Source organism: Sinocyclocheilus anshuiensis, unplaced genomic scaffold (assembly GCF_001515605.1).
Source record: "Sinocyclocheilus anshuiensis isolate Anshui unplaced genomic scaffold, SAMN03320099.WGS_v1.1 scaffold454, whole genome shotgun sequence".
In the NCBI taxonomy this organism is placed as follows: domain Eukaryota; kingdom Metazoa; phylum Chordata; class Actinopteri; order Cypriniformes; family Cyprinidae; genus Sinocyclocheilus; species Sinocyclocheilus anshuiensis.
Window position 1 is genome coordinate 5,092,518 of NW_015548217.1, and position 25,927 is coordinate 5,118,444.

The 25,927-nt window shown below is 36.8% G+C and overlaps 2 protein-coding genes across 4 annotated transcripts in view; one reads left to right on the forward strand and one right to left on the reverse strand.

The window, feature by feature from the left end:
• Positions 1-2,776, reverse strand: part of LOC107654065 (probable JmjC domain-containing histone demethylation protein 2C) — a 155,201-nt gene extending 152,425 nt beyond the window's left edge. For all 3 annotated transcript variants that reach the window (XM_016440994.1, XM_016440993.1, XM_016440992.1), the window contains exon 1: positions 2,463-2,776. In XM_016440994.1, coding sequence (XP_016296480.1) covers positions 2,463-2,597 — 135 coding nt within the window. In that variant the 5' untranslated portion in view covers positions 2,598-2,776. The remainder of the gene's footprint in view (positions 1-2,462) is intronic.
• A 2,418-nt stretch (positions 2,777-5,194) lies between these two features.
• The window catches only part of LOC107654067 (receptor expression-enhancing protein 3-like), a 40,445-nt gene continuing 19,712 nt past the window's right edge, over positions 5,195-25,927 (forward strand). The window contains exons 1-5 of the mRNA XM_016440997.1: positions 5,195-5,493; positions 15,434-15,506; positions 22,595-22,671; positions 22,962-23,082; positions 23,335-23,448. Coding sequence (XP_016296483.1) covers positions 5,462-5,493; positions 15,434-15,506; positions 22,595-22,671; positions 22,962-23,082; positions 23,335-23,448 — 417 coding nt within the window. The 5' untranslated portion in view covers positions 5,195-5,461. The remainder of the gene's footprint in view (positions 5,494-15,433; positions 15,507-22,594; positions 22,672-22,961; positions 23,083-23,334; positions 23,449-25,927) is intronic.

The following is a 25,927-nucleotide window of genomic DNA, read 5'->3' on the forward strand; positions in this document are numbered from 1 at the left end:
TGTAACTCATGTGTGTTTTTAACGTAAACTTGTGTGTGAATGAGAACTTAGTTTAGTACTCACATGCTGTGACAGCCACTTTCTGTCCGTGTGCTTCGGATGTGTGCGCTCAGAAAACCGTATATAAGAAGTTTAAACTCATATGGTTTAAAACGCATGATTTCAGCGCGATAAACATGATAATCAGAACCAAAACAGATGTTTTTTAGCAGGTACGAGCTGTAATGGTGCAGCTCTATTCTGGAAAAGGGGGCGGGGAGCAGCAGCTCATTTGCATTTAAAGAGACAGGCCCGAAAAACAGCCTGTTTCTGCTTCCACTCAAAATAGGCATTTTCAAAATGATATAATAAATGATCTGTGGAGTATTTTGAGCTGAAACTTCACAGACACATTCTGGGGAAACCAGAGACTTATATTACATATTGTAAAAAGGGGCATAATATGTCTCCTTTAAACATTATCTCGTTACTTGTCACTTGTCAGCGTTCAACAAAACATGTCATATACAAAGAGCAGTTTTTTTTAATCGGAGTGCAAAAGGGACAAAAGTCACAAGCTGACAACTAATATTACAATCCACCAATGTTGACTGGGATCCAAATAGAGCTCTACTACATGACTCCATTGCCTGACTGACTTCCAAGCCTGTTCCCATGTACCAAGCAGGGCCGGCGCTACCTATAGGCAGAGCAGGCAATTGCCTAGGGCCTCGGGCTTTGAGGTGGGGTCTCCATAAGCATAACATCCCCTATACGCTAGCCCACCAGTCAAGACAGGCAGCAAAATACTAGCCTCATTGTTCATTGCATATGTTTGAATTGTCACTCACCTGCAATTAAACCAATTAATGTTGCCATTTCAAAGCGGTCCCGCCTTCTGAATGTTTGCCGTAATGAGCACATCCTTCAGGTGCTGCGAAGCACAAGGCTAAATGTGCACGCAAAGAAATACAGCTCCTAATGCAGGTGTGTGAGTTGTCGTCATCTGTTTTGGAGTGATTGCGATGTATTCGAAATATAAACTTGTTCTCTCGATCAGCGTCATTTCTGGACAGATCATTCACCGGTTTATTATGAGTTTAAAAGAGCCGTTGATGCGCCCAGATGCGACACTTTGAGTTTGCGCGTACAGTGAATGACATCGCGTCGGGAGCTGAATAGCAAAATAGCTACAAAAGTAAAAGCAAAGTTTGTATTCATAGTCAAAAAGCAAACACACTAGAACATTTTTTTAATGTTTCAAACAAGGACCTCAGATGTGTTTTTTCTAAATTCTGCTGATGATTACATTACTGCTCTAACATAACATTTCATTTGTTTCAACTAGCTAGAAATTCACTTCTTTTCTGCTTAGTAGCGATTGTTTCTTTCACTTCCACCTGATTTGTGTATACAGTGCATATTTAACAATGCAAAACATAATATCATATTATTAATATTATTATGACAATATCTGTAGCAAATATTGATTAAATGGGAGGGGGAAATCCCATACCCAGCTAGAAAAGAAATGATAAAAGCACTGATGTTATTTTACTGAAATGGTATTCAGGAACTGTGAATAAATTACTGAACAAATTACTGCAAAATAATAATAATATCACGGCTATAATAAAATCCTCAACAAACAAAAAAGAGATTACCTTAGATAAAGTTTGATTAATGTGTACATGCAGTGCTGGTCAAAAGTTTGGACACATTACTATTTTAATGTTTTTGAAAGAAGTCTCTTATGCTCATCAAGCCTGAATTTATTTGATTAAAAATCAGAAAGAAAGAAAAAAATTCAGCAAGGATGTTTTAAATTGATAAAAAAGTGTTAGTAATGACTTATACTGTTATAAAAGATTTCTTTTTTTTTTTCTTTTTTAATTTTTAAACAACTTTTTAATCATCAAAAAATCCTGAATAAAGTATCACATATAAAATAAATATTAAGCAGCACAACTGTTTCTAACATTGACAATAAATCAAGGATCATGTGACACTGAAGACTGGAGTAATGATGCTGAAAATTCAGCTTTGCATCACAGAAATAGATTAGGTTTTAAAGTACAGTAAAATAGAAAACCATTGTTTTAAATTGTAAAAATATTTCACAATATTACAGTTTTTTTCTGTATTTTTTATCAAATATATGCAGGCTTGATGATAAGAGACTTCTTTCAAAAACATTAAAAATAGTAATGTGTCCAAAATTTTGACTGGTAAAAATATACAAAAAAAAAAATTATATAAATAAAAAGGTTATGAATCATATTTGTTTCAAGTGCTTTTTATTGGGGGTGGGGACCTCCAACATGAATTTTGCCTAGGGCCTCCAAATGTCTAGAACCGGTCCAGCCAAGCGATAAAACCTAGAATAAGCTGACGTTTAACAGGCTATTTCAAAACTTCATATCCTCACTGAAATCTCCCGCTCGTGAAATGTATTTTTCGCAGCATGTTTGCCGTTGTCTTACCGTCAGTTCGGGATTGTCGTGGTCGCGGTGAGTGACGGCTCGGATGACTCCGGCTCGCCATGACCAGCTCGCGCTGTGCGCGGGCTCCAGCGGCTCCTCTCCGCTCACGCACAGGAACCGTTTCCCGACCACCATGGCGAAAAACCCTCGAAAACTTCAACACTCGCACCCTACCGACCGCACATTTACACCGTCAAACTGCGTTCTGAACAAAAAGAAAGAAAGAACCGTGATTTTTTTCCGCCTTTTTGCGTGTCGACCGCAACCCGGGGATTTAAATTTATCTCAGCCTCCACCCACGAATGGTTGCTCTCGCGCTCCGTGAAACTGAACACTGGACCGGATCACTGCGAACGTAAAACTGGTATCCCTCCGCCACACAACTCACAAGTCCATACAAAACCGCAGCAGGGCGATTTCTACGTCCGCCAGACTGATTCATTTTCAATGGGACTAGCTGCTTTCACACTATACGCCAGTGTGAGGAAAATAGTTCTTAGTTGTTGTTGTTGTCGTATTTGGTTCATTAACAGGCAGCGCAGAAATGAAGAACATAAAAACAAGCGTCATAAATAAATAAATCAATAAATTCGGTTTTATAAAACTAATTTATCTAATGACATTAATAACATTTCTATCTATCTGTCTATCTATCATCTGTCTATTTTTGTTATATTTTATATTTATAAGACAATCAATATAATTATAAACTATATACCTAATAATTAAAATATGATTGATATAATAATAATTCTATAAAAACATTATTTTGATATTAATAATTCTAAATTTAAAAAAAAAAATATGCAGCATGTTATTTTTTCCATTCCGTCATACAACCATACAGATGAAAATCGTTTTACCTTTTGTGTCCAATTGTGTTTCACGCTTTTGCGAGTATATAGCTACTCCAACAGCTGACCTATGGGCTGTTCGTTGATGAGCACAAGAGGAGCGCTGATGTATAGGGAGCATATCCACTGGATACAATCAGTCTGTGTCACCTTTAGGTCAGAGCAGAAGATGGAGACAGATATCTCATGGCTGATAGAATCACAAATCATAGAGTGCCACTGAGATGTGTCCTGCAGACACTCTGCTGAAAGTAGGACGGCTAATCTGTGTCTGCCTAAAATTAACATCAATGCTTAGAACATCTTCTTGAACATCAATGATTAGAAGCAGCAGTGGAGAGAACACCACAAACTGTACACAACAGTAATCAGTTTTTCTTTTTCTTCACATGCAGTGTGTATGTAATATGTAATTACAATATGTACTGTGACTGTATAGCTGAATTTATTGTATAATAGGTCTACACTGTAGCACATATTACAGATGAAAGAAAGGATAAAGTTGAAAGAAATCATTACCGTCTGCTAAGTGCCATTATATTACCTCAATATGTACTTAATACACAAAGAGAAAATGATATGCTTAACACCTCAGAATGATCAGATGTTTAATTACATGAAGCTGCAAGACACAGAATAGCTCTCTTATAGGAATATTCATGAATTTCAACAAGATTGTCAAGAGAGACCACAATTCACAGATGTCATCTGTTGCCGGCTGTCTTCTGCTACCCAAGATGGCTATGCTTGATGTACTATTTAAATCAGTTAGAAAGCATCACCACCATCCTTCCTCTGACAGAGAGAGATTGCTATCACATATTCACAACAGATATATTGTTGTAATAATAGTGCATGTATTGCTTAATATGAAAAAGGGAAATAAAAATAAGGGAAATTACGGTTTCTTACAACTGTGATTCAGGAATTATTTGCATTTTCCCACTGTAGTCTAAAAATAACATTTTGGTTACACTTTCCATCATATATTTAGCAGCTGTGTATTATAACATAGATCCTCGTTCAAACAGCTTAGGTCCAAGGTTCAAATCTGTCACTTTGAACTCAGATCCCTTTCTAAGAATTAAACTCTATTTAGGTGGTATTTAAGATTCAGTTTTTTTTAAAGATAGATAGATAGATAGATAGATAGATAGATAGATAGATAGATAGATAGATAGATAGATAGATAGATATTTTATTCATTATATTATTAAAATTAGTTCTATAATTTATTCATTTATAATTATTTTTTGTTTTTATGTTCTTCATCCCTGTGCTGTTAATAAACCTCAACAGGCTTGCCTGTCTATCTATATTTATATAACATATAATAAAAATAAATAATCATGATATTATTAAAATTAGTTCTATGATACTGAATTTATTCATTTATAATTATTTTTTGTTTTTATATTCTTCATCCCTGCGCTGTTAATAAACCTCAACAGGCTTGCCTGTCTATCTATATTTATATAACATATGATAAAAATAAAGAATAGTAGCCTAGAAATAACATTTTAGAAAATAAGTCTTTAATTTACGTGCTTAAAAGCTAAATCCGTTAAAAGAAATGGCAAACGACCACAACATTCCCCCAGTCTTTTTTTTTGCAACACGAGCACAGCGCCAACAAGATCATCGATTAGGAGTTTTTATTTTCAACGTTTTTATGTTTGATTGGTCTGTATCTCTTCAAGGTGACTCTCAACGAATCAGCATCGAATGCGTTGAGAGTGTAACGTTTGCGTCTTCGAAACAACGTCACTTGACAAACATATTATCTAGCCAACCAATGTTCGAGTTTCATGTAAACAAATCATATTAGCCAATCACGTAACAGGAAAAGCGGGCCTTTAAATCAAATTATTTCTGACGTCAACGTGAAAGCGCACCTTTTACAGAAACGGCATCGGTTTGGGCGAGAGCACGAAGAAGATGGGCACAACAAGTGTGTCGTTATTTTAACTCATATTAACTCCATAGTTAGTTTTATACGGGATGTTTGTGTGTAATACTGAATAATGAGCGAGCGGAGGCTCTCAGGAGACCGTTAATGTTTACCTCATCTGAAGTTGAACACTGAAGTTGAAGTAAGGTTAGCTTAGCTAGCATCTCTGTGCTCGGCTCAATCCTGAAGAAAATATGGTGTCCTGGATTATATCAAGATCTGTCGTGTGAGTTTAAAACTCATTTTTTCCCATAAACATAGCTTATTTTTGAAGCTTGGGTTAAATTAGCTCTTTATTTTGCTGGTTAGCCTATTAGCATCAATATACTGAAGACTGCACACATTGACAATTGAGAAAGTAGATTTATGATCTTCTCAACCCCATATCTGCTCAGATTGTTCAATCAAAGTGCTTTACTGTTTTTAAACATGACGTTTGGGAAGGATCCATGTTATTTGGAAGATAAGAACATTGTTATTATGTGCAGTTTCCCGTTTGCCATCACGATTGGAATGCAATATCAGAGGTTTTTGTTTCATTAGTGAAATTATTAATATGACAGTGGACGAGTCAATTAATATTTTTGTGTTGACTCCTTGTACAAGGTTTTGTTGGGGCTTTTGGGTAAGGTGGAGCTGTCATAAGTTTCTGACTTAAAGCTCTGAACTTTTCTTCTCCCTTATGTTAACGCACAGACCTGAACCCATACAGAAAGAAAGATATTCCCCTAGTGACTCGAAAACAATGTCTGTCTAACCTCAAACTTTTTTCAACATTAGATATATCTAGGGTTGCAAAGGGGTGGAAGGTTGCCGGAAACTTTCCAAAAATCCCTGGAATATAAAAAAAAAAAAAATCCTGGAAAGTTTCCAAAATTTCTGGAATATTTCCTAAATTTACTGGAAATGTTCCACCTTTTTGCAACCCTAGATATATCATGGTGTAATTTATACTACATATTTACAGTTTTTAGCTTCATCTGTTCTTTGATATCATGTCTGTCACTACATGTAATCAGAATTAAATTGGTAGGTCCATAAAGACCCAACAATGCTGTTCAACAGGAAACAACAGTGTTTGCAGGTTAGGTAACTAATGTAACATTTGCGTATATGTATTTTTTCCATGAATTCCAAATCCATTCATTCTCAAGTGTGTAGCATTTTAACCTAAACCAAAGTATAATACATTTCCACCCATTTAGATTGAATTTTGCACAAGTATAATGACATGAGTAATAATAATCATCATTAATTCATAATAAAAAATATTGTATGATTCATTATTATTATTGTATGTCAAAATCATTGGTGTAATTATTTTATTTACTATTGTGTCGTAAGCAGAAAATGAAAGCACAATTAATATTTGCACACATTTAGATTTGAATTTTTTCTTAATGACATGAAGTATAATGACAAATAATAATTATATTTTATAATAGTAATAATTATTATTGAATATCATGTTCACTGTATCATCATATTCAGGCTGGTGTGTCGTAGGTAGAAATGAAGCAAGAATTAATAATTAGTTTAATTAGAAACAATCAGTTCTGTAAATTGGTTATTGAACATTCAAACAAAAATAAGCAGTATTAAACTTCAATCAGTTGATCTCTACTACAAATAGAACACATTTGCCTTAGGGTTGGAAAGATTTGAATGATTGATGGTGTGCCTGTCCTTGTTTGGTAGCTCATTTGCAAACAGCAGAAAGAGTATCATTTTGGTTTATTGTGTGGGCAAGACACATTTTGCAACATGGTCCCCTTACAGCGTTCCAGAGTCACAGGCAAGCAGTTAGGAAGAGACATAGTCAGTCTTAGAAACCAGCAAGTGCTGTCCACCTTGCTAGTTTAGGGTTATAATTCTGTGGTTAGGATTTTACAGCATATACGATGTAGAAGTTCAAATATAGGACAATAACTGTAAGCTTATGGCAAGATGACGAGAAATCAAGACCACATTGTCTGTTTGAAATGCTGCTGTGGGCTTATATGCTGCGTGGACACTTTCATGGCTTTTTTTCCCAGCTTTGTCTCTTTTTTTCTGTTTGAACATTTCCCGATCTCGATTCTAATTTGATAGCACAATAACTAATAGCCCAATACATTTCAAACACCTTAAAGTCAGTAATAAAATAAGAACAAATAAACAATATCAAACAATATGGCCAAGTTTTTTTTAAATAGCCTGTATTTAATTTTTTGCTCCATCAGTAAAAAGTTACAAATGAATCCAAAGCAGAAGCAATTGTTAAATATCATCCTTCTTGAAACGTCCTTGTCAAATTTTGTGGACCAGAACATGACAAGTTTTATTCTATTACAGTATGCAAACTGTGGAGGCTACATCTTTTGAAGTTTCTTTTCAAAATTTGTTGGAATACGAAACAGTTCAAAAGCCTAATGGCTGTGCACCCCGTCAGGCTTTTTTAATTATTAATATTTTTTTTACATTTGGTCTTACATTTAGTAGGGGTGGGAATCACCAGAGGCCTCACGATACGATATTATCACGATACTTGTGTCACGATACAATATTATTGCGGTTTTAAATATATTGCGATATATTGCAATTTATTGCCTTTTTCCAACTTCAAATTATGTCCCCAAAGGAAAACTTTGACAACATCTGTTTTAACTAAAAAGAAACATTTCTCAGTTTGTTTATCTCACTTCAGTTTTATTGTTGCAGTGCAAAATGGGATTGTCAAGCAGACAAACTGACCAACACTTTCATGAAACCCTGTCATAAATGCTGTATGCACCTGGCAAACTCAACTATTTGTATTACAGTCTAGTCTAGTCTAGTCCACCTTAATTAAATGTAAACAGGTATGCACTGCTGTGCTACTACAGGTATTTTGAAAACAATAGTTCTTCAGCATTTACTAATCTTAGTTCATGTTAATTTCAACACTTACTAATGCATTATTAAAATCAACAGTTGTGCTTGTTAACAGTTAATGCACTCTGAATTAACATGAACTAACTGAATAACTGTATTCTCATTAACTAACATTAAGAAAGAGTAATAAATTAATATATGAATAATGTAATTAATACATTAACTAATATTAACTAATGGAACCTTATTGAAAAGTGTTCACATTCATAGCTCGGAAAATAGAGTGGAGCGTCAAACCGCGCAGTGACGAGGAGAGTGAAACATGCACGCTGAACACTGCCGGGCGGTGTGTGACACGGCGCGCCATATATATTATTATTATTATTATTATTATATGTAGCCTATATTTTCGGTGCATCCCTACTTGCATCCCCTCCTTATTTACAAATCCGAAGTAAGTCCATACATCCGATTTAAACATGGACGGGGCTTTCCTGATAACTTTCCGTGATGCCGCCCTCTTTATTTTACTAACTTACTGCATGCTGAAGGTGACCCAGCTGACCTCACCAGAAAAAACTCAACACCACGATCTAGTGGATTGTAAAGAAATTGATTTTATTATTCTACCAAATAGTATAATAAAAGATGGATACTTGGCGTCCGTGTATCGATACAGTATTGCTGCGTAAAATATCGCGATACTAGGCTGTATCGTTTTTTTTCCCCCACCCCTAACATTTAGTGGTTTTGAAGGCTCTCGCATCTGGCTCCAAGTAATAACCGATCCAAAGCATCATCAGAGTGAGCACTGCCTTTCCGTTTCTTAGCAGGAAACTCAAAGTTGACCTAAACCTGAGTGTCGAGGCCCATCTGATGGCTTTATTTTTTCAGCTGCACATCCTGAGAGCAATACCCTGCTTCACAAAAATACTTTTAAGACCACTCGGTGCAGGTCCCGTTTCCTTCAGGGGCCCACTGGAGGAAGACCAACTTCTCGTTGTGAAAGCAATGAAAGACTGATGTGCAGCACATTTATTTGTGTTTCATAGGGGCCGTGCAGGTTCTGTTGTGGGAGGAGAGGCCACAGGCAGACAGTGAGGAGAATCAAAGCCTTCCAGCGAACTGATTGCTAAACCAACAAGTTGAGCAGACTTTATGGCTTTATTGCACACTGTTAGGGCTGGGCGGTCTGACAGTATATACCCTGCAATGGTAGAAACCTCTTAACCGGTAGAGCAGGATGTGTCCCAAACAAGTGAAGAAGGGGAAGAACCTGTTATTAAAGGGGTGTTTGTTAGGCACAACACAAAGCAGAGTTTAGTTTAAGGTTGCCAAGCAATAGCTTGGCACATTAATAATGATTATTTTATGTGCGGTGGCAGGTGCGGGTATATAAGCTATTTTACATCAACTTTAATATATTTATTATATTACTTTTAATGTGCTTTTGTTTTTATCTCAAGAGATATATATTGTCAGGCATTTTTCTTTTCGTTTGCAACCAGGCCAGGGTTTTCAAATAAAATGAAAAAAGATCAAATTAAAATAATCAAGTGAATGATTGATTTTAAAATTGTAAAGTTTTAATTCCCTTTATTGGGTAAAATAGGCATTATGTCATATTATATATGAAATAAGTCTGACAAAACAATCTGATCAGTTTTTTCCATACTGGTAAAAATATGTTTTTGAGAGGTGATTCTTTTATATATTCCCTCCTGCATATTTAATTATTCATGGAACCAGACATGTTTCTATAGTCTCTTCTGAGAAATATATTGGGTTTGCATGTAAACTGAATGACAAATGAGTCAGCAGTAACTTACATGACTGATATCTAAAGATGTGCAGAGCTGTTGGTATGTTGGTGATAACATGATTTGCTTGGTTGAGAGTAATAGCGATCGTAGAGTATTTTATTCTGTTAAAGAACAGTTATTTCATTTATAAAGCAATATATTTAATGTATAATAATACCTCAGAGGTCCTTAGGCACTCAGTCTAATGTCATGCCCTAACCAAGGTTATAATTTTGTCAATTTCACCAGTTTAAGTTTTTGTTCTGTTTTTTTTTTTTTTTTAATGAGCTATTTGAATCTAATTTTAGTAGTTATTGCTTGATTATTTTTTTCATGCATTATTTTTTTGTGATAGTAAGTTATTTATTTAAGTATTTTATAAAGGACTGCTTAAGTTTTTGTTTCGGTAGCACTTTCATTATTAGTTTTATCCCTCGTTACTTGTGTCACAAGTTGCTCTGCTGGTAATGACATGAAAATGCACTGTTCTGTGAACTTTAAATAAACAAAAAGACTTTCCAGAAATTAACAGTAAAAGTACTGTAGTGCAATTTTAAGTTTCACATAATCTTTACAGATTAAACTTAAATTGACAGTAAAGAGAAAACATATTTTATTAACTAATGTTTAATTTATGGTTTTTCACTGAATTATAAAACTACTTTTTATTTCTCTCTTCCAAAGAGATTTAAAAACACATTAATAATATTGTACTATAAAATGACTCAATTAAATTTCTAATTAATTCTATTACAGTTTCTGATTGTATATAGTAAGGAAATGGGTTTTTTCCCTTATTATTTTTACAGTAAAAATTGCAATAATTTTTTTACAGTGTAGTTGTTTGTTTTGTCACTCAGACAGATGCTGGTTCAGTGATTGGGTGGTTCTTTTTGACAGAATACACTGATAGTTTAAATTCAGACTTAGAAGAGTCATTGAAGTGAAATTTATCATCAAAGTAAAAGTTTTGCCCCAATTATTCAGTCTCTTGATTTATGTTAACCACAGTGATATTTCAAAGGTTGAAAAATTTTGATTGGCTGATTGTGTGACATCACATGGCCAAAATGGCTTGCCGCTGGAAGGATGCTGCTTGTTTAGAACGCAGAGAATCGCTGTCTGTTTATTTGAGGTTTCTTCATTAACCCTCTATGGACATCTTGGCAATTGAATCGCCATTGGCTAATACATTTTTTTGTTTACTCGCCAGACTGAAATACTATACTATACTTAGAGTTTACGTTACGCCAAATACACAAACACAGGTGCGCTGCGCATCCATTCAAATGAACTGAAAAATAGCACAGATCGCTTGACGGAGAGTGAAACTCTGAAGCGCTCAGTCAGAGTGTTCTGTGAGTGAAAATATATCTGTGCTGCTAATCATATACTCAGCCTCCAACTCACACACTGGCGAGTAAAATCTGAGAATGTATTAGCCATTGGCTAATATTAGACATCATTTAGTCGCCCAGAGTGAAGATTTAGTCGCATATGCGAGTGATTTACTCGCAATGTAGAGGGTTGTATATCCACAGACTACAATTGAATTTTGGGAAAACCGTATTCTCCGGTGTCTACAGTCAGTCTAGCCAACTGGAGCTCCTTGTAAATTACTGAGCACTGTTGTAGGTGAATTTCCTCATTTGATGCTGATTAAAACAATCGTCCAATGAAAGAAAAATACTAGTTATTAGGTACAAAGAGCCACATGAATGCGAGTAACAGATCTGTAAATTACAGTGCTCGAGGGATAGCGGCGGGGGGAAGGGTTGAGTGATGTGTTGAGCCGAACACCATTGTTACAGCCTGGTGCCTCTGCTGTTTCTATGGCAACAGGAAAATAAACTGCTGCCAAGGTGGGTCTTTGGATGAGGACCATGCAACAGGGAGAACTTTGTGAATGTGTACTCTGCATAGCCACTGCACAAATGTTATGTTTCTTGAGTATTAAAAGGCTTATAAGCATCCTTTTCCCCATTGGGTGTTGCAAATAATTATTATTAGATAATCAATTAACCTGCCTGCTTTTTTTTTTTTTAAGAATAATTGTGGGAAAAATCCAGAAATGAATATAGACGGGTGCACAAGATTTTCAGTCTGATTCTCATGAGATCACCTGGAGATTTGGTTTGTTGCTCACACTGCACATAGTGTGGCCCATTAAATATAACTATAAAAGTCAGCACCGATAGCCTAGTGGGCAGTGTGCTGACATATAACGCCGTTGCGTTGCGGGCGTCTCGAGTTTGAATCACAGCTCGAGGACCCACTCTCCCACTTCGCTTCCTGTCTACTCTACACTATTCATCTTAATGAAGGCAAAATGCCCAAAAACTAAAACTAATCTTTAAAAAAAACAAAATTTTGTTAACTACATTTACTTACTATATGGTTTGGGTTTGGCTTAGGGTTACTTGCAAGTAATTATGCATAATTAATTGTTATTATAATAGTAAGTACATGTAACGTGTAACAAGGACACCTTAAAATAAAGTGTTACCAAAAAAATTGTATTAAATTAAAATGCAATTATTTTATAGTACACTTAAATGCTAATATTTAAATGTTTTTCTTTTTTACTTTTTAATATAAATTTTCAACCATAAGCTTTTATTTTGCCGTGTTGCTGGCAAGTAAGTGTATGTACTGCTGGTTTTAGTCGCTGCGAAGTGAAACGCATCAGTAAATGAAGTATCATAGTTTTGCATTTTGCTCTGAAACTAGAAGCACATAGCCTAGATTTATGCTTTGAGTTCAAATGGAAATCTTATACAGCATTACAGTTAGTCGATCTAAAATGGTGATCGTGCAGTAAAAGCTGTCAACCATATTGGTACAAATGACCGGTCTGAACGTATTTAGCCAGCACATTTTTTATTTTGGTTGTGAACCTGTGCACCACTTATGTGCACCGCTGAATGTTTTCCACGCATAGCGTGCAGACGTATTTTCATTATCGATTAGTATTAAACCCAGAGAATTATGTTGAGTTCTTCATGTGCAAGCACCACTAAAGAAAATGTAAAAAATACTTTGTTTTATGTTGTGTCATCTTGCCCTTTATAGATGTTCCCTGGCTAAGAAATTAACATACGCCTTTGTACACAGATGGTCATAGTTAAAGAAATAGAAGGAAATCACAAATTTGTTACTGTCATAATAGACTTTGTTTCTCCAAAACTGCACCAGAGCCAAGTTTTTGGGCTGATATTGGAGTGGGCTTAATTTCTGGGTCACACACTGTCTATAATTACGTATTTAGCCAGCACATTTTTTATTTTGGTTGTGCACCTGTGCACCACTTATGTGCACCGCTGAATGTTTTCCACGCATAGCGTGCAGACGTATTTTCATTATCGATTAGTATTAAACCCAGAGAATTATGTTGAGTTCTTCATGTGCAAGCACCACTAAAGAAAATGTAAAAAATACTTTGTTTTATGTTGTGTCATCTTGCCCTTTATAGATGTTCCCTGGCTAAGAAATTAACATACGCCTTTGTACACAGATGGTCATAGTTAAAGAAATAGAAGGAAATCACAAATTTGTTACTGTCATAATAGACTTTGTTTCTCCAAAACTGCACCAGAGCCAAGTTTTTGGGCTGATATTGGAGTGGGCTTAATTTCTGGGTCACACACTGTCTATAATTGGCAGTGGAAACGGTACAAACTGTACCCAAATTTAGCTGCACTGCTGAGTCAAGATGCCTGCCTGTCTGCAGAGACACAGTGCCTCTCAATCATCCCAGTGCAGAGGCAATGTTTCAACCCGAGACAGTTCACCAAAAAGCTACTTTGAATGACTGTTTTAGACCTCGGGGAAATGCCATTTTCAAGGCACAACCTTAGTATGAAAGTGAAACATTGGTTTCAGAGAGCAGCATTATCATCTGGGAAACATCAAGCCTGGTTCCTGTCTGTGAAACCTCGGAAAAGTCTGCGTGGCATGTCGAAGCGAATGCTAGCAGAAGCTTTTGTCTGGGCCACAGGCAGTTTGGGGCCAAAATTCCGTGTGTTGCCCTGCTTTTGTGGAGTTTATCCCCTGAACTTATTTGTGTGGTTCCAGACGAGAAGAGGATTTGTTTTGTGTATGGCTCCTCTGATTGTGCACTAATTGCTCGGTGACAATGGAAGTCTTGCACAAAGAGGGGGTTCACTATCATCAGTAGGTTGTAGTATCTTCCGCTAGTTCCCCAACAAATTTAGTCGAGCAGAACATAATAAATGGGGCTCGTGTGAGGGCGATAGGCTGCAGATGAAGGGTTGGCGCTGGGCCCATCTGCCAGTTTATTGGCTTGTCTCAGGTCAGTCGCTCATAGGAAGAAATGGAATAACGTAATGATTTACTAAAATAAACATATCAGTGTAAACCTAATGTCCACCTTCATCCTATGTTTGCATTATATCCAATTAAATATAATTTCCCAAACTGAATAATTTCCCAAAGTTAGGTCATTGCTCAAAGTTTTAATTTTTCTTCTGTTGAACACAAAAGAAGATATTTTAAAGAATGTCAGTAACCAAGCAGCTGACGGTAGCCAGTGACTTCCATAGTATTTTCTTCCATACTATGAAATTCATTGGCTACCGTCAGTTGTTTGGTTACCATCACGCTTCAAAATATCTTTTGTACTCAGAATAAAGAAACTGGAAACTAGAAACTTTTGGGAGAACTGTCTAATTAAGTTTAAAGCTGGAATATGCTACATGAGTTTTCAAATCTGAAAAGATTTCATAAACTTGCCAACTTTTAACATGGTTACAAAAGACTGATCACACACTGCCAGACTTTCAAGTCGTTACAAACACAACAAACTCATGGAGAAACATGTGCCATGTTGCTAAGAGATGCATGACAAATAAAAATATGTGTTCTAAAATCAGTTCAAAATATTAAACATTTCTGATATCTGCCGACTGGATTAAATCAAAGTCTGAAGCTAGAAAATCAGAGTCTGCCTATTAATACACTACACAATTTTCTGGGAAATCTGTCAATTCCAATTGCCAAAAATCTGTAGACTGCCTCTAACCTTCAGCAGTTGTGTTGTGTATTCCAGCTTTTTGTTGTGTCAAGGAGATGCTTCATGGATTTGTTTTATAAAATCACATTTATATTGTCCTCAATATTGTGTAGTACTTGTTGCCATTTTGGTTTCTTCAAGCAAAAAGAGCTAGTGTTAGTTTTCTACCAGCCCTGCTCTATGGGCTGCAGTTCACATGGATTTAATCTCTATTAGGGCATGTTTTACATTAGGTGTCTCCTGCATTTTTGTCCCTTCAGTGTTCTTTATTTTTGTTTCTTTTGGGACGGAAGAAAAGGAAATCGTTGTTTACCATGTAAGCACAATCAGACAGAGGAAGTGAGTGGCTTTTAATAGAGCTAGACACACAGAGATGGGAGTATCCAAGCCCATTAATCGTCCTGCTTTTGAAGAATATCTAGAGATTTACAGTTGTTTTCCCTTTATTTATTTATTTTACCCTCTCTTTCTTTGCACAGGCTGGTTTTTGGAAACCTGTACCCAGCGTACTACTCCTACAAAGCAGTGAAAACCAAAAACGTCAAAGAATACGTAAGTATAAACGCAGTGTCCATTCACATACTTTTTTTTGGTTGTTTTTCCATTTAGCAGGCTTTTGATTTACCAAACCAACTTGCAGTTTGATTGCTACAGGCTCAGTCTGCTCTGAAATAACCTGAAGTTTAGTGTACCGCTCAAGGGATCAGTAGTGTTCATTAATCAACACTTCTACAACTTTTGGGTTACTAGCTCAGATTTTTAACTGCTAAGTCACACCACTCCTTGAAATGAGACGTGAACAGCCCAGCAGATTATTGTTTCTGTGCATGTTCGGGCATGTTGGGAGGGAGTGTGTGTTGGCTTGTATGTCTGGATCAGGTGACGTTCTCTCTACACTTAGTTGTTTTAAAGGACCCACCCTGTGAGAACCCATCCTACATCCTCAGGAGAAAGATCAATGCAGGTGTTACGTTGAAATGCTAATTCAGGTCCAGCCAGAATCAGTGTCATTTATAGACAGCAACACCTTTAAGCAACATTGTGGTGAACCTGCAAAGCAGGATATAATGAGGGAAAAAATGCAGAATGTGGTTTTGCCCCATTGAAGCCAAACCATAATCTTCTGTCAAAGTTCTCTTTGTTCTTGTAAAATTATTTGAATGTTTTTTAATTTTAAAATTAAAATTGTGTGTTTTAAATTTGATTTACTTACCCTCCTGTTGTTCCATGGAGCCTAACACCGTGTCTACACCGGATTTTATTTTGGGGTTGACTATCACTTTAAACATTCCTCTTACTTGGCTGTCATGCCTTTGTCTACTTCAGATGGCTAATTTTAGATTTCCTTAGTGGTTGTACTGGTGTTATTTCAGTACCTTAGAAACCTTAGGGGCCGTTTACACGACAACGTTTTCAGCCAAAAACGGGACATTTTTTATGTGTTTTGCCTGTTCATTTACATGACAGCGGCGTTTTGGGGACTGAAAGCGCATATTTTTGAAAACGGGTTTCAAAGTGCAAGTTTTTGAAAACACCACCGTTATCGTTTCCGTGTAAACACCCAATACAGGAATCTCTGAAAATAGTGATGTCATGCTATCATGACATCGTTAGTACATGTTAGGTATGTAGACATGCGCGCTTTGTGCAGTATGTGTCGATTTTAAAGGCAAGCGTGAACAAACATACACAACAATGGTGGAGTACATGGTACTGCTGTTGCTGCTCAAGAGTTTGCTAACGCTTCTTCAGCAAAGTGTGGATTTACTTCACCAATATTACAACCAACAGCGGAGACACATCATATACAACATATAATCTTCACTTCCCTACAGGTACTGTTTACTAACAAAGTGACAGCGCCAACTACTGGTCTGGCATATGTAATACAGCGTTTTTGGCCGTTTTCGCGGATGTGTGTAAACACGAATCGTTTTGAAAACGTTGTCGTGTATACGTGAAACTTTTTAAAAACGCAAGGGAAAAACTTTTCAGTTTTTGACTACATCACTGTCGTGTAAACGTAGCCTTAGAGTTATTTGTATTAGTGCTGCTAATTGAGTTATTTCTACTGTGAAATGCATTCCCCTCTACTTAAATTGTAGAAGCTGTGCCAGGGCTACCTCTCCTTTTTTTTATTTATTTTTTTTTTATTATGCAAACAGATATACAATTTACCGGTGGCAAATCAAATACAGGGCTACCTCTCCTAAACAGGACAGTTTTATCTGTCATTCGGTATTTCAGAAAGTCCTTAAACTTTGGAAAATGTAGCATGAAAAAAAAAACATTTTCTTCTTAACATTGCTGTAACAGCCTGCAGCCAACATTGGTTTATCAACAAAGGTGCTCTCTGTTTGTTTTACGTTAACTGTGGTCAGTAAGCATATATCAATAAATCTGTTTACATAAGGCATCGACAGTAATGATTTTCTGAGCATTAACATTTTCTTAGAAAATAGTTCCTGATGAATGTCTTCGTCTGTTGGAAACCAACAAAATACTATGCAAAACATTTCAGATTTAGACACTGGGAGCAGAGGGAGGATATTCCAAGAAAAGCTTGCTTAAAGGAATGTCTGATGAACATGTTGAGTATGACAGATATGTTGTTTAAAACAAAACAAAACAAAACAAATCTATGATTTTTTTGGGGGGTTAAAAACTGGCAGCTGTGTTTGCCAGAACCTTGCTGTAAAAATGGTAGTAACATTTAATTTTTTTTATAAAAACATATTAACTTATATAATGTAAATATACCAAAGTACTAAAATCTGTTTTATATCTTTATAATATACTGAAAACCACCATAAAAACATAAGTGGTTAAAGGGGTCATATGATGCGATTTCAAGTGTTCCTTTCTCTTTGGAGTGTTACAAGCTGTTCGTGAATAGATAAGATCCCTAAAGTTGCAAAGACTAAAGTCTCAAAACCAAAGAGATATTCTTTATCAAAGTTAAGACTCTGCCACGCCCCCCTAAAACGGCTCGTTCTAACACGCCCCCACATATCTACCTCACTATGTGGGAATATTTGCATAATGTGGCCCAAATGTGCATGCAAAGAAAGAAGGCGTGGTTTCAGTAACCGCAGTTAGTGTTGATGCAGCCATGTCAGGGAGACGCTGTGTTTTTTAGTGCGAAAGCAAAACCACTTTATTTGGCCTTTCGAAAGTAGATGCATTTAGGAATCTTTAAGATTACTTACAACAGAACAGCAATGCATTTTATGGACGACCGTTTGGCCAATCACAATGCACTGGGTCAGCTGGCCAATCAGAGCAGACTGCACTTGTCTGAAGGAGGGACTTTGTAGAAAACGAAGCGTTTGAGAGAGGCGGGGCATAGAGGACCTACAATAATGTACAGTATTTGAAAAATAATGTGTTTTTTGAACATTAAAGCATGTCAACATATTATGTTACACCAAATACACAAAATAATGATCTTTAAAAAAGCATCATATGACCCCTTTAAGGGGTTCATACACACCAATACAGCATTATGGTAACAAATATGACACTAAAATACTGCAATAATCATTCATTTATATATATATAAGATATATAAGATGTAACACAACTGATAACTAAGAAGAAACCTTTATTTAAATAAAAAAAAATCAAATGTGTAGTGACTTTTCCACTGTAAATTAAAAGGTGGCTTGTTCTTTTGAATTTCCACTTCCAAAGTGATCCGAAATGCTTGTTTATCATATATATAGTAAGGGAACTGTTGACCAAGTAATATTTTTTTTTAGTTATGATTTTTTTTATATGATTATTTTACATTGTAGCTCAGAAAATCATGTTGATGCACTCTTTTTTAATAAGAACATAATGCAAAAACCATGGTTACAGTAAACACCTTCAGTAGAAGTAAACCAGGCCACTGTTCTGGAGTGTTTCAAGGCAGAAATGTGCGGCTTGGAGCTTTGTTAAAGATTAATAAGTGATTATGTCAAAGTAGTCTCATGTTAATATACTTATATTTAATATATACTGGCCTGAATTGCTCTGGAACCAACCGTAAGGCCAACCTTATTGTCAAGCCCATTATATATTTGATCTGTAAACAGATGCATTACTCAATGTCGGACACGTTTATGTAAACAGCAGTAGCAGCATCACGGACACTGGCAGCCCAACATCACGGATGTTTATATGCTTTGCTAGAATGTAGAATGTTCCTGAATGTTCAAGTGGAAAGTCAATTTCGGTAAACTTAGACTTTTAATAGCAAACCCTTGGAAAAAAGAAGAAAGCTCAATCGACCGCAAAAGCTGCTTTTTAACCGTCATAACCGTTTCTGCATTTGCCTTTTGAGTGCAGATGGGTAATTGAGAAACCGCTTTCAAAATAGAACTGGACAAATAATGCTTTGTGTTGCAGGCCTTTTTATAGGGCCGGTGGACTGGAGCTGCTGGTTTACGTTGGACTTAAAATAAAGTTTAAACGCAGCTTGACAAAGCTTGTGTTTACTAGCATAGACTAGATGCTCTTAGAAACCACACTGTGGTGTTTCCACTCGGAGCGAATCTGTACAATGCCTACAACTCCTGTTTGTTAGATAAACAGAGCGGGTCAGCTCATATGTCTCTCTGCTCAGTTTAAATGTTGAACAAAGAAACCTCTCTACGGTACACACGTGGAGCAGGAAAGGAATACGTCCATTCACAATCAGGATACTTCAAAGGGTTTTTTTGCCGTTGGAAATCCAGGCTACACAACTGCAGCGCCGAACAGGAAAGGCATGCTTGTCTTGGACGCCGGCCCATTCTTGAATCGCCTTCAACCTGGTTCTTCGAGATGGAACAAAGCGGTGGAAATTCTGCTTACATCTCACATACTTCTCTAATTGAAGCCAGGTAATTGCAGACTTGTAATAAATAGGATTGTCTGGAGGATTATGGGAGAAAGGCTTCTACATCTGATTAGATTTCTTGCATCGATGCAGTCTGCAACCAAAGCGCTCCACCGCTCGTGGATTTCGATTGACCGTTTGTCACAGAGCGGCAGCTTTCCTGCGGCTGATGCAATGCATTGATCTCTCTCAGACCGCTGAAGGTTCATTGGGAGGACACCAATTAAATCTGACGCCTCCTGTCAGGCTGGTAATGCTGCCTCTGCATGGATTCATTTGACTTTGTTCAGTGAGGCTGAAAATATCACCTAATACCTCCGAGAGCTGCAGCTCAAGGCTGGGGATCACATGACTGTCTGCACGGGCGTTTGAAATTGAAATGCTAAGAAGCTGGCTGAAAGCTCGCTGTGGTTGAGAGCAGAGGAGAGGTAGAGCATACCAAACAGGTCCTGCTGCAGAGAGAGACACACAGAGAGCTGGGATGGAAATTAATGTCACGGCCGTAATGATTTTTTGTTACACTTGACTGTGTTTCCGTCTCCTCCTAGGAAAAAAAGGTGCGCTTGGATTTGTGTTAGTGAGCCACTGAGTGCAGAAAGATTAGGCGTTGTCTCTACTGAATGAAAAAAAAAATGCATGAGTTTTATTTTAATATTCTTTAGCATAGTACCAGGTGTTTTATGTTTGAGTTAGTGTGGCGCATCTCCTGGCTTTGGCAGTAGGTGATCAGTGCTGCAATATGAGTAGCACTTGGCTTGGAATGCACAGTATATCTGTGTAGTGTATTGGTATCATCCAGTTGGAGAGTTTTTTTATTTGTTGTAAAGGGGTCATACGACATTGCTAAAAAGAACATTATTTTGTGTATTTGGTGTAATGAAATGTGTTTATGCAGTTTAAGGTTCAAAAAACACATTATTTTCCACATACTCTACATTATTGTTTCTCCTCTATGCCCCGCCTTTCTGAAACACGTCGATATTTACAAAGCTCATCGGTCTGAAAAGAGAGGTGTGCTCTGATTGGCCAGCTATCCAGTGCATTGTGATTAGCCGAATTCCGTGTGACAGAAATGTTACGCCCCTATCATACTGTGATGCCCTGTCCAGCCGGAGCGACGAGACAAATACATTAAAACCCATTCACAGCGTCACACACGGCGAGCTAGAGTGAGCGGCGGCCGGCGGGCTCTCGGCAACCACATGTGACGACCCCGGGCTGGGTTCCGCTTCGTCCACGGTGAAAGCCGATCCGGCGATCCACAGCGCAAAGTTGATGTATTTCCTCAGCGACCAGCACGGATCAGCTCTAGGCATGATGAAGCGGATATCATCCTCTTTTGGAAGGCCAAACAAAGTAGTTTCGCTTTCACAACGAAACACAGCGTCTTCACGAAATGGCGGCGGCAACAATACTACAGCGAGAATAAAAGTTACACCTTCTTTCTTTGCGTGGACATTTGGGCGGTGTTATGCAAATCTTCCCACATCGTGAGTAGACATGTGGGGGCGTGTTTAAATGAGCTGTTTTAGGTAGGCGTGGTTGACTCTTAACTTTTATAAAGAATATCTCTTTGGATTTGAGACTTTAGTCTTTGCAACTTTACAGATCTTCTTTATGCACCAAGAGCTTGTAACACTTCAAAGAGAAAGGAAAAATTGAAATTGCATCATATGACCCCTTTAATTGCCGTCCAGCTGTTAGAGGCAGAGACAGCTTATTCTTTCACCTCAATTAAACAGTTGATCACCAGTCTGTTCATCATAGTGCAACACTGTCCACTTTTTCATTGGCCTTGGTTCTGGAAGCATGTGGAAGTGCCCATAGGGATTTTAAGTTTTTGCTAAAGAGTTAAAAGCCATCAATCAAACCAACCAGCTACAAAGTGAATCACAAAATTACAACTTTGATTTAAAGATTAATTAAAAATTTTAATATAATATTAAAAAATATATATATTTATAAATCAAACAAAAAGGTACAAAACTGTGAACTACAATCCCAAGAAGCACTGGGAACGCTTTTATTGTTAAAGGGGTCATATGATGCTGCTAAAAAGAACATTATTTTGTGTATTTGGTGTAATGAAATGTGTTTATGCGGTTTAAGGTTAAAAAAACACATTATTTTCCACATACTGTACATTATTGTTTCTCCTCTATGCCCTGCCTTTCTGAAACGCGTCGATTAGGTAGGTGTGGCTGACTCTTAACTTTTATAAAGAATATCTCTTTGGATTTGGGACTTTAGTCTTTGCAACTTTACAGATCTTCTTTATGCACCAAGAGCTTGTAACACTCCAAAGAGAAAGGACAAATTGAAATCGCATCATATGACCCCTTTAATTGGAGAAATATTTGAGAAATGATTGATTTAAAGATTTTGATTTTATTGACGCCACAGTACTTTAATCAGTAGAAAGATACACATTTTTGTATTTGGGAAGTGATGGGATAATGTACAGCACAATGATCACTTCATGTCAGGGTTTATTTTGAAATATTGACCAGTTTGACCAGGGTTTATTTTGCGACAGTGGCCAACTTTTTTTTCTTCTCTGTGTTATTGGGTAATATCTGTACTCTTTGTTAAAAATAAATAAAAAAATCAATAAATGTTAAAAAATCAATAATTGATTACTGTATAGGTCACATTTTCTATATCAGTGCACTTGACAGTTTTTTTTTTTTCCTGCTGTGTGTGTTTATTCCTAATTTAGTACATGAATGTGTGTATTATGCATTCCTTAATCATGTTTGTTTTCTTCCTTTTTCAGGTGCGATGGATGATGTACTGGATTGTTTTTGCCCTGTTTACAGTAGTGGAGACTGTCACAGATCTAACCATAGCCTGGTGAGTCTGACGATTGAGTCTTCCTTCACACCAGCGACGCATTTTCCTGATTACAAGTGATCCATGTCAGGCTAAAGAAGCAAGCCGTTTCATTTAAGATCTTGTTTTTGTTTCCCTAGACCAAGGAATGCAGGGAAGCAATCAGGGTTTAATGAAACGAAGTTGCAGTTTTAATTTAGAGTAGCACAAATTAATTTGTTGGAATACAGTGTTAATGAGTGTAATTATGTTCGCTGATTAATTAGATGTAACGTGGGTCCTCATGTCTCTTTCTCCCCTCTGATCTGAAGGTTTCCCCTCTATTACGAGATCAAGATTGCGTTTGTGATCTGGCTTCTGTCTCCCTACACGAGAGGAACTAGTGTCATCTACAGAAAAGCCCTTCATCCTCTGTTGTCCTCCAAAGAAAGGGTGAATCTATGCTTCATACACTGGTTTTGCAAAGCATTTGAGCAAATATTGTACTATTTTTCACCATAATGAAAAATGAAAGATGATTTTTTTCCCCTGCTGTTCTGCAACCCTATAAGAACAGACCACAAGTTGAGAACTACAGATCTAGTCCTCATTTACTCATTTACAATACCATTTTCGCATATTTTATTGTTTGGCTATGTACTTTGTGACTAGAAAGTACTCAATCTTGCCATAATGTTCTTGAAGGAAATTGACGATTACATAGTCCAGGCGAAAGAACGAAGCTATGAGACCATGGTGAACTTCGGCAAGCAGGGCCTGACCATTGCTGCAACTGCTGCTGTGTCTGCTGCTGTCAAGGCAAGTGTGTGTGTGTGTGTGGGTGTGTTGAATATAGACACATAGAATGAGAGAGAGCTGTTTTGAACAGTTTATATATAGTTCTGCCTCTGATATGTAGGTTTATACTGTGTGGGTGTTTCCAATTTCAGTAATGAAGCTAGCTTGAGTCCTTTTAAAGTCTACATGAAATCAGAACAGACCCTATTTGCTTTCTGAATAATCTATTTCTTTGAATGTTCTGTTTCACTCAGGAATACACCACCCTTTGAAAGTTTGGATTAAGATAGTTTTGTTGTTGTTGTTGAAATTATTACTTTTATTCAGCATTAAATTGATCTTAAGTGACAGTAAAGACATTTATGTTACAAACATTTCTATTTCAAATAAATTGTTCTTTTGAACTCTGTATTCATCAAAAAATCCTATACAAAATTGTGCAGTTTCCACAAAAATATTAAGCAGCAAAACATTGATGCTGCTCAAGAAACATTTATTGTTATCAAATCAGCATATTTGAATTATTTCTGATGGATCAGTTGATACTGAAGACTGGAATAATGGCTGCTGAAAATTCAGCTTTGCATCACAGGAATAATTTACATTATAAAACAGATAGTTCCGGTCCTTGATTCTGATTGGCTGAGCCACGTTCGAAGCTGTTGTAAATTACTCTACAAAGTATGATGGGGAAAATATGGCAGCGTTTAAGAATAAAGATTGACACAAGCCCTTTACAAGCTCACTGGCTCCACTTTAGAGACGTCTTTCAATAACAGCATCTTTTCAGAGAGAGCCTAGGCAGGACAGTGGCCAAATGAATACTGTTGAGCAGCCCTGTGTTCTGCTTCTGATTAGGATATCAGCATGATTACATTTACTACTGCACTTATACTAATGGCTTTGGGTTGTTTTCACAAAGGAACAGTGACCTTTGCTTGCAAATGAAAGTCACTAGTGTGTCATTTATTGCTGGTATTGCAGGTTTGTGCCAGTGCACTTGTGCTCTTTGATGCACAGGGAATAGGGACAGGGAAAAAAAGGGTTAAGGTGAAGTGTCATTTGCAACCCGTTTACTTTTATAATCTGATGTACACTACCTTTCAAAGGTTTGGAGTTGGTATGATTTTTTTTAGTCTCTTGTGTAAAAACAGTAATATTGTGAAATATTATTACAATTTAAAATAATAAATGTTTTCTATTTTAATATATTTCAAAAATAAAGCATTAACCCCCAAGAAGCCGTGGTTTACAGTGAATTTATAACAGCTAAGGGGGTTATCGCGGAGTGCCTAAAACCCCCTTAGCTGTTATAAATTCACTGTAAACCACGGCTTCTTGGGGGTTAATGCTTTATTTTTGAAATATATTAAAATAGAAAACATTTATTATTTTAAATTGTAATAATATTTCACAATATTACTGTTTTTACACAAGAGACTAAAAAAAATCATACCAACTCCAAACCTTTGAAAGGTAGTGTACATCAGATTATAAAAGTAAACGGGTTGCAAATGACACTTCACCTTAACCCTTTTTTTCCCTGTCCCTATTCCCTGTGCATCAAAGAGCACAAGTGCACTGGCACAAACCTGCAATACCAGCAATAAATGACACACTAGTGACTTTCATTTGCAAGCAAAGGTCACTGTTCCTTTGTGAAAACAACCCAAAGCCATTAGTATAAGTGCAGTAGTAAATGTAATCATGCTGATATCCTAATCAGAAGCAGAACACAGGGCTGCTCAACAGTATTCATTTGGCCACTGTCCTGCCTAGGCTCTCTCTGAAAAGATGCTGTTATTGAAAGACGTCTCTAAAGTGGAGCCAGTGAGCTTGTAAAGGGCTTGTGTCAATCTTTATTCTTAAACGCTGCCATATTTTCCCCATCATACCTCTTCTTTTTTGCTTTTACCCTCTTTCTGGCATGTTGCTTCTGTTTTCTTTGTGAAATCCTCTCTTTGGCGATGAACTTTTTCTTGTTACCTTGTACTGATATAGACTGCTCTATAGGAATACTGCAGCCCTGTTCTCTCCAGTGCAGGTAATGCTATAGTGTCTACAGCATGTGGAAAAGCAGTATCATTTTAACAGCTTTTAGCTCATGCTTTCCTTTTCCCATTTTTTCATTGTTTTTCTACATTTTTGCAAACTCAAACATGGTGTTAAGCACTAATAGTATTATTACATCAGTTTAAAACATTCATGTTATGAGGCCTAAAATGTCCCTATCCAAATAATGTTTTTTTTTAATCTTGTGTCCATTGTTCAGTTAAGCTCTCTTCCAAAACCCAAGTGTGCTGCATAATTCTAGCATAGTTGTGCTGCCTTCTAAACGTGTGGTCACATTAGCACAATTTTGTCCATATATTCCCGGAAACTAACAAGTGGAGACGGGTGCTAAAAAAAGGAAAAAAATCCTTTCCACAGATATTGAAAAGTGTTCCATAACACCCTCAGATCTTAAATCTTCCATAGTATCTTGTCATCAACAATTGGC